Raw genomic sequence first — 9,719 nt, 5'->3', positions numbered from 1 at the left:
TGCAAAGCTTCTGGCTTCAGGCCCTTAAATAGATTTTTTTTCTGCCACAAGGTTCAGTTGTTCTGAAGCAAAGCTTCCTACTCTTCCCACATTTGTTCTGCTGTCTCCAGAGTCTCCATGGAGTGAGAAGTACCTGGAACATAGTAACATGCAGCCTGTATTCTCTGCATTCCTCTTTCCTAGTAGAGTAAATGGACCCCTGTCGGTTTTTTGTTTTGTTTTGTTTTGTTTTGAGTTTTTGGCGGTTTTGTTGGTTTGGGGTTTTTTTGGGTGGGTATTTTTTGGGTTTTTTTTGAGAAGAGGAGCCTGACATGTCCTATCAGCTTTTAAAAACTATTAAAATGAAAACAAACACATGATTGCATGGAATTCTAAGTGCTATTGAGTATACTGTATTTCAGATTCCACCATGATTATAGTAGTTTGAGTAAAAATGAGATAACAAGGAGTGGCATTATAATTATTTGTGATTTTTTTTTCATTTTTGTGAGTGTTGGTTTCCTGTGCAAAGCGAGGTCATTGTTACTTACTCAGCTAGAATTCCTGCCCTTCCAGAGCTCATTTGATTTGCTTTGCATAGGCTGGAAGTTACATTATCACTGTCATGTTGCTCTCTTCAAAACTGTGGGAAGAAAAAAATCTATCTGTGGTGAAAACCAAGTGCTACATGTCTTCATTGAGGAAGAATTAACATTTGTCCCAAATTAAACATAATTTTCTTCAAGCCTCACTATACTTTTTTATTGTTTTCTAATAGCATATCAATCAGGCTAATACATAGTAAAGTTGTAGGCTGTGTTGCATTTCTGCTTTGGAGGCTGCTTAAATACATTTGTGTAGAAGTGACTGGGGAGTGTGGACAGAAGTAGCCCACGCTTGTTTTCATATCCATGTGGACATGTTCTGCATATACAGGAGTAAATATATTACCCTTGCATTTGCATCAGTCACTGTGATGGGAAGGCCCTCCTTATTGCCACTGGGGCTCTGTGAGCTCCTGTTTTGTGCAATGTTTTTTGTAAATTAACAACTGGCTCAGGTTGCTACTGCCAACGTTCTGTTAGCACCTTCACAACTCAGTAAGTAATTTTGGATGACAGCTGATGTCAACATTTCCTGTCATTATAGTCTCTGCCTTGGGTGGCTGATGTATTGTTATGCTTGTGTAAGAACCCATACTAAACCACCTGTCTCTCTCCTTGAGTGCATAGCAATCTATATAGGCTTCTTCCTATGGAATGAAGGAAGACAGACACTTGCTCATGGTGATTTAAACCACTGTTTGAGGTAGTGCTCAGGCTCCTTAGCGAATGTAAATTGCTCTCTCCACATGCTTACATTCTTTCTTTGATTATATGAGACCCTGTACTCCTAACATAGACACCATTGAAGTTTCTACTATTGAATGTTTTTGTGGTTGTTCTGAAAGTTCATTACAGAACTTTTCCCCCTTTATTACTTTTTTTTTTTTTGCCATTTTAGTGTTGTTTTTTTTACATTAACAGTCTTTATGTTTTGTACTTCAACTGTTGTTTGCATGTTATTTAATAATATTTTTTTAGAAAAGTCACTGTTTGATTCCATGGTAACCAACTTTGCTCATTTGCATAGGTCATTTTGGATCACTACAGCACACTAGAGTGGTTTAACATCACTGTCACTAGCCTAATATTGGCAACATCAAACACAGAAAATTGTGATCATGCTCTGTCCAAGCCAGCTGTGGAAGAGATCAATGCCATGAGCACCTTGTGCCTTGTGACTACAGATATGTATCCTGGGGGTCCTCCAATGGCTGGCTTGGGCTCTGAAAAGGCATAGCTAACATGGGTTTATCATATCAAATCAGTGACTTGATCTAGGCACTGAGCACCTTGAAAACAACATTAATATCAGTCTCAAGAGCAGAATGAAAGAAATCTTTCCCTTTTTCATATATGTCCTAAAGTTTTATGTAATTGTGGCCATAATGGCTTTGCCAGAATGAGAAATAATAAACTGAAACTCCTGACTTCCAGTTTTCCATTTTTTTTTAATATCTTGTGGCCCATTTTGTCTCTGCAGGTCTTCATATACCTCCCATATCTTCATTAATCTCTGTAATCTACTAACAGGCCATGCAATCTCAGTGTTCATATTTCATTCATAGCCAAAAGCAGTACAGGAACTTGTGTCGATCCTCCCACAGAATGGCTCATTATTAGTCACTGTCTATTTTGGCTTATTATCATTTACTTCCAATTTTCTCCTATATTTAAGTTTATTTTTAATCGTTGTCAGAATTACCTTTTCCATATTACCCATGGGTCTCAAATCTTAATGGGACTTATATCTCAAAAGAAGACAACCAAATTATCAGTAAAATTCTCATGTCTGCAGTTAAAATAATATTTGCTCTCTTATTTCGTTGTTTCAAAATTTACTCCTTTTGGCTCCTCTAGCACTTATTAAATACTAAATACTCTGAAATGAAAAGTCTTTAATTTTCTCTGGTCTTGTTTTCATTCCAGTTTCCTTATTGACTTCCTTTCTTTATTCAAGCCCCAGCTTGAAATCAGATGGTTTCTGTCCATCCTTATTTGCTTAAGCCCAGTCTGAGATTCATTGCTTCAATGTAGCATCAATTCTGTGATGTTAGGAAAAAAATAGAGAAAAGAATAAAAAAATAATTACTTAGTTATACTTCTGTAATTACATAAGGCAAAAATATATATAAAAAATGCATTCTTCTAGTATGTGAGGCATACACCAAACAGTAACTGGAACATCAGAAGAAACTTCACTTCAGGAGGGCTATGATATATTTTGCCCCCTGCAGAACCCAGTAATTTTTAAAAGATTCCAGTTAAGACATGGCATCAACTGAGAGGAAGCACTTGGCTGAACTGCTTTGACAGTTCCCACATTCCATTGACACAAATTCTCTTTTAGAAGGTGGGATAAATAAAAAAAAAAAAAGAGTGCATAATTTATAAAATATACCTGAAAGAAGAAAAAAAAAAAAAAAAAAGCACAAGTTACTTCTTTTCTTTGAATTAAGTATATGCACCACCTTCTTCAGGCCTTTAGGATTTTCACCACAATGGTGGCAAATCACTTTCATTTGCATTAATTATTCTTCTCAGAAAATCATTACCTAGTTCCAGCCACAAAATTACTGCCATTATTTGGAAATCTGGTAAGTGTTTTCTGCATGTTCGGAGCAGGAGGAATAAAAGTATCTGGAAGTCACTTTTACCTTAGCCCATCTTGAAGTTGCTTGAAAAACAAGCTGGTCTGAAGGCTAATATAATTCATACTGATGGAGAGTGGCTTTCAGAAGCCTTAGCGATGGTAACCTCTGCCTGTGCTCCCTGGGAGCAGTATGGTAGTTCGAGGGTCTTTTACCTTCCAAGGATTGTTGCCACTAGAGGAATTGTCCTCTGACTAAGCCTGTTCTGCTAAAGGTTGCCTTGAGAGTCAGAAACTGTGGCTATTTTCCAGTATTTCACGGTGGTTCTAATACAATCTTCACTAGATCCATTCCAAACCTCATAGAAAATGCTATTCTACATCTTACCAATCCAATCTTTCATCTGAAAGAATTTTAAATCTTGGAAGATTATGTGCCAAAGGCTCCCATTTTTCTGTCATCTCATACTTTGTCCCTTTAATGGGAGGAGTGACTGCTTGCGTAGATGTATGCAGCACCCCTAGTCAACCCATTCCTGGTGTCTGGTTACTCATGTATATGTTATTCTTAATATAAATCATACAAAGAGATTTAAAAGCAAATGCCACCTTCTGTATTTTTTTATCGGGAAAGATATTGCATATATGTAGATTTATGTGATGAAAGCTGGTTCTGTTTTTTTCCCCTTGAACTAATATTCCAATTCTTGGTTTGTTTTTTCTTTTTTTTTTTTTTTTTTTTTGGGGTGTTATTTCTACATCCAGTGTTGGCTTGTACTTTTTTTTCTTTCTACTATTTTGGTAGCCCAGGCAGTCTCAGCGCTGTGATTTTCCTGTCAACCAATCAATTTAACCACCTTCTAGTTCAGCTGTTCCTCATAGCCATATAGGCTCTTCAGACACAGTGTTGAATTCTTTATTTTCTTCTGGAAAGTCTAATTAGTACTCACGATTGTGATGAATAGGCTATATCAGATAGTAAGTGCCTGGGTTACAGATTTATGCAACAGCATGTAGGTACAGTGTCAGTAAACAAGTGAATGACTGAAGATACCACATGCATAAAACCTGAGATACAGCAGAGAAAAAATGAATTGGGGGGGGGGGGGGAAGCTAAAAGCATAATTATGAAATTGGTGAATGATGTGTCATATTGATTGCTATAGTGTGTTAATATTTGCTCCATTTGATATCCCAGATGTTTAAAGCAGTAGTTACATCTGTCCTTGCCTGGGCTAACAGAAAGCTACAGAGAAGCTTATTTAAAAAAATGTTTGAAGATTTACTGCATTTCTAGAGGTTGTTTTTATTAGTCTATTACATGTTTTTCTGTGTTGTTTTGTTTCCCTTCAAGTGTGTTTTGAAAAAGTTACTTGTTTGCAAGCTGAGAAATGAATGATATTTAATAGCATTCAAATAAGACATTCCCCTCTGTGTCTCAAATTTTGCTTTGGAAGAGGCACATAAAATACTTTCAGAAACAAACAATTTTTTTATGTAACTTAGTTTTGTAAAATTAGAAGTTCACAATAATCTGAAAACATACTGTTCCTGAGAGAGAAACATTTCACCACTGCTCTTAGAGTAGTAATTCACAGTGACAAAGGCAGCTGGTATATTTTGTTTGTTTGAAACTGTACATTTGGGGGGAGGAGGGAAAAGTACAAAACACATTTTAAGTGCCTTGAGGTGTCTGTTGTACACAGGAGACTCAGCAACTAGAATTCATCTCTGATGAATAATCAGAGATATTCGTCTTTGATATTTGTTGTCCAGAGTAGACCTTATAAACGATGTACATCTACCTTTTGTTGAGCATTTAAAGTACTCAGAAAACAAGACATTAGCTTGCATATTCAGAACTGATTTTAGGAAGGTATGATTTTAGATGTAAAGATTTCAGTTGTCCATTCTTAGATCCTCTACTAGGATCTGGTTGCCAGAAAATAAATGACCTTAATCTGATCTATAACTGAGCATACCAGAATGAAGGTACTCAAGACCTGAAAAGGAAAGAGTAAAACTTCAATTTCAATACACAACCCATGTCCTCAATTTCCCATTCCATTGCTAAGTCTTCCTCTCTGTGCCCCCACCTTACTTATCATCTGGTGAAATTCCTTGGATGATGTCATGCTCAGGGAACAAAAGTCTCACTTATAAAAGGATTTTCTTTATTTTTCATAATTTAGCTGAACCAACACAAAACTGAATACTGTAAAGCAACAAAAATGATGTAACATCTTTAATTGTTCTGTGTTTACTAAATAAGGCTACTACACTCCCTTTAAAATAAATCGAAACAGAGAGTTGGTAGAGTGAGGGATCTGGCTCTTGAGGTCTACATGTACAGTAAATGTATTTACCATCATTTATTGCATGACATTTTAAACCTGACATTGGTCATTTATAGTGCAGTCAGTCCATAACACTTTTTAAGTGGCTGGGCTTTAATTGCTACTTTGACACTGGTCAAAATCCTAAGATTAAATAAGAATTTTGTATATATTTATTTTACTTGAAGACAAAATGATCTATAGTTCATGTTTCCCGCAACCTCTGCATTAAATAAGCCTCAGTATTAGAGCAGGCCTTAAAAAAAATTTCTTTAATCAACTTTTCTTTTTTGTACCTTTCATCTATGGTCACTTGAACAATCTCTATATATTTTTCTTTAGTAGAATAGAACTAGCATAACACTAAAAGTTAATTGGAGTATTAGGTAGTATACTTGAAACCATAATACATTTGCCAGGAAGAAATTAAGCTCCCTTGTTGATTGCATCATACCAATATGTACCAAACTTACATACCAAAAGGTACACTAAAAGGGAACAAGATTTTTGTTTGTTTCTCTGTTTTATCATAATTTCCCCCTATGTCTATGCTGTCTTTGCTAATTTTTCACTAACCAATAATTTCAAAAAAGTGGGCTTTCTAACAATGAGGTAAACCACTGAAAATGGGATCAAGGAACAGGCTTCAAACTGACCCTTACACAAAAGCAGGGGGAGAGAAAGAGAGAGAGACAGAGAGACAGAGAGAAAGAAAGAAAGAAAGAAAGAAAGAAAGAAAGAAAGAAAGAAAGAAAGAAAGAAAGAAAGAAAGAGAAAACCAAACCTTGCTATGAAGAGCAATGAGTAAAATATTTTACACTCTATTTTTATCAGTACATAAAGACAAAAAATAAAAATAAAATAAAAATAAAAAATGCCTTCCAACAGTGCAATGGTTGAATGCATTTATGTAATATAAACAACATTATTCTTTGCTTTTTCTACACAGTCCTCTCTGGTCATGCTTTACATCCAGAATGTCCCAATGGAAGAAAGCAAACGACACCAGTCACTTCAGAGACAACTGAAGTAATAAAACACAACTTAACTCTGAACCACTTGTCATGACTGTCAGAGTTATCACGTTAATTGTTAAATAGGTTTTTCTACAAATATACAACATATAAAAACTGTTAAATATATAACTTTAGGCTTTTCAAAATACATTTAATGATCTCTTTCAAACAAGTGTTACTTTTGTTTTCTCTTTAATTTGCTTTCTGGTGCTAAATGGTGTATCAGATGAGACATAGGCCACAGATGACCAAACATGCTCTTTGCAAATACTGTATTATCCAACTTTAGCTATCAAAAATGGAACTGTAGAAGAGGCATGTTTAACTGGTTAAAACTGAAAATGATTTTAGTACGAGAAAGTCAATCTAAGTACAGAGGAATAAAGGTGCCGTGTAGACAGTTTGTGTTCTTTTTGTCCAAGTTTTTCAAACATAGGTCATTTCCTCTCAGTGCTCCATTATGTTCTCTCGAACGTGGCATTTCAAGAGCAGGTCTCTGAGTTAGTTTTTACTGCAGCTTTCCGTAAAGACTTCTGCTGGACAACAACATCTCAGCTTTGTGAAAGCTGGAATCATGTCTTTGTGGAGACCTCCTACAATTTAATGACATAACTCTGTTAACAGTAAGATTTTGTCCACTTTAAAATAGATTTTGCTCTTTGGTCTATTGTATATACTGAAAGTATAAGAAAATAAAAGCAATTCAGACAGTTTAGGGCACAAGAAGAGTTTCTCTTTTGCACCTCAGTGTCCTCCCATAGGCAAAACAGTCTTCTCTAAGGCTGATTGGGATGATACTCTTCATTGTAGCAGACTCGTCGGATTAAAACATGTAGGTAACAGCAAGTCCAGCAGTGGTGTGTAACGCAGATGAAACGTTAACCATGAACTTTTTTGTATTGCTAATGCCCAAGCATATCTCTTTTTCTATATTCCTTAGTCCAGTGATCCTTAGTATGGTAGAACAAACTTTAGCTCATAATGTAGAGGAATTATGCTGTCATTCATGAGATACAGAGAAACAGACAGTAGAGTTGATGACATATAACGGATGATGATCCACAGCAGTGAAACTTGACTAAGTTAAGTAGCTCACACAGAGCCTAAACCACTCCTACGAGGATTCTGTGTTGCTGCATTTGTCAGGAGACCTGTAAATCAATAAGAACAAATGAGTCAGTGTCTTAATTTACAATCCTGGTTATCTTTGCTATCCATTATTATAAAATATACACTACTGAGATTTTTCAAGGAGACAGTTAATGAATTAGAAGATACTTATTTTTCACAGCAAACATTTTCCTTGAGAAACAAAATATGAAAAAAACCCTATATTTTATTACAAAAAAATTAACACTTTAATCATTATTTCTAATAAAATCATGAACATAAATGATAATTTACAATAACTTCAATGCCATCTACTATCAAGCTCCATGCACATTCTTTTTTCATAAAAATAATATCACAGAATGTTCTTTTACCTGCATTAAAGTTATATATAACAATATGTAATGCACATGTCAATGGAGATGACTATCACTTTTTACGTATAGGATATGATGAAAAATGAACATGAAAGCCATGACCATTTATTACAAATGCAAGGGTGTTCATACTGGAGGCTTTTCTGCCTTTAAGTTTCCAATGAGCGCTAGAGTGCACCTAATTTAATCAATACTGCCCTCTAGCGATGCTATCGCGAGTGGAAATTAATGTAAATAATGTTTATTAATAGTCAATCAGAAAATTGTTTTAGTTACACAGCAGAATAAAAAAAAAACAAAACAACAAAAGAATGAAAATGGGCAAAGGACTGCCCGATGAACCTGTTTAAAAGAAAATGGAATGGAAGCAGTGGTTTGAAAGAGAAACAGAACCAAAGTTCACACTATTAAAGAAAACAAGAGTACTGGAAGACAGCACAAACACAAATGAGAAAGTAATGACTGATTTATACAACAAGGAGCCAGCTACTCATGCTCACCCAAAGTATCAGTTTAGAAATGGTTTCAAAATTACACAGATACCGTACAAGACAAAATGTTTTGAGGTGTATTAAGCAAGCATGATTGTTACAAAATGCCGTTTGAATGTTCAAACACTAGCTTCTGCTTTGGCATTGTTCTGTCTCCAAATAGTCAGAACTGTTACTACTGATGGAAATACCATGCATAACTCCAGAAAATACTGAACAGTGAATGTGAAAGAGCAAAACAAGTAAGAAAATCCAATTCACTTGGTTCAAGTCATGTATTAAATTTAGAGGTTTTAACCTAACACTCAGAGCAGCAAATTAAAGAAATACCTGCCTCCAAATCAATTTAGTGACAGCTTGAAATATATGGATCTCGCTATATATGTATGTAGAAAGATAGATAGATAGGTAGATAGATAGATAGATAGATAGATGGATGAATACTTTCCTTATAAGGCATAAAGTGTATGTCATAGATTTCTGCTTTTATCCTCTCACCTTTTCCAGGAAAAAACACCCCGGAAATCTTGCAAACAGCCTTTCCTTTTCGGACTAGTGATCAGATCTCCAAACCACATGGCCTCAGACAGGCTGAAGGCAAAAAACCTGGTTGATTATTGTGGTATATTCCCCTTTTTAAATATACATTCAGCAAAAGAAATTATTTTAAAGTTTTGCTTCTATTAATTTTTCTGCTTCCCCTTTATACTCTTTCTTGGGGTTTCTGCTATGGCCCCTATTTTTCTTCCCATTAGAAAAGAACACAGCTTTTAGTAGTAATACTTTTTAGGCAGCGAGACACAAAGCAAAAGATTTGTGGTTTACTAGGTCTGAAAGTAAACTACTATTGTGTTAAGAATTAGGCTGACTTAGCTCCATCTTTCCTGAATTTCGCTGGAATGGCCCAGAGCTAAAAGCAACAGTGTAAACTGCTGATGGACTGTGTGCTCGATGTTTTCATAGTGTGCTTCTCTACCATATTGGTCCCAGGATGGAGAGAGAATTCAAGTACAACCACATTCATTTGCAGATACCTGCTGCTTTGTCATTTTACGGATATAAAAGCTTCCTTCCTGACTTGCTATCCCTGTCTCCACTTTGCACATCCCTGCTGTGTGAATATAGTATCAACACTTTAAAAGAAGGAGAGAAGAGGGGGCACAATTACACATTTTAAAAATGCTGAGGCAGGGCAGAGAGCAGGCTTGAAATAAAGTG

General features: G+C 35.6%; 1 protein-coding gene across 4 annotated transcripts in view; it reads right to left on the bottom strand.

Annotated features, from left to right (window-relative positions):
- Positions 1-5,331: 5,331 nt before the first annotated feature.
- TAFA5 (TAFA chemokine like family member 5) overlaps positions 5,332-9,719 on the bottom strand; it is a 430,494-nt gene continuing 426,106 nt past the window's right edge. For 2 of the 4 annotated variants that reach the window (XM_075742378.1, XM_075742390.1), the window contains exon 4: positions 5,332-7,674. In XM_075742378.1, the coding sequence (XP_075598493.1) occupies positions 7,666-7,674 (9 nt within the window). In that variant the 3' untranslated portion in view covers positions 5,332-7,665. Of the gene's footprint in view, positions 7,675-8,999; positions 9,093-9,719 lie in introns of all 4 variants that reach the window. The other 2 variants (XR_012833431.1, XM_075742398.1) reach the window with 2 other exon arrangements.

This window comes from Balearica regulorum, chromosome 1, assembly GCF_011004875.1.
Source record: "Balearica regulorum gibbericeps isolate bBalReg1 chromosome 1, bBalReg1.pri, whole genome shotgun sequence".
Lineage (NCBI taxonomy): Eukaryota > Metazoa > Chordata > Aves > Gruiformes > Gruidae > Balearica > Balearica regulorum.
The sequence above is the reverse complement of the archived record's forward strand: the minus strand, read 5'-3'. Positions and strand labels throughout refer to the sequence as shown.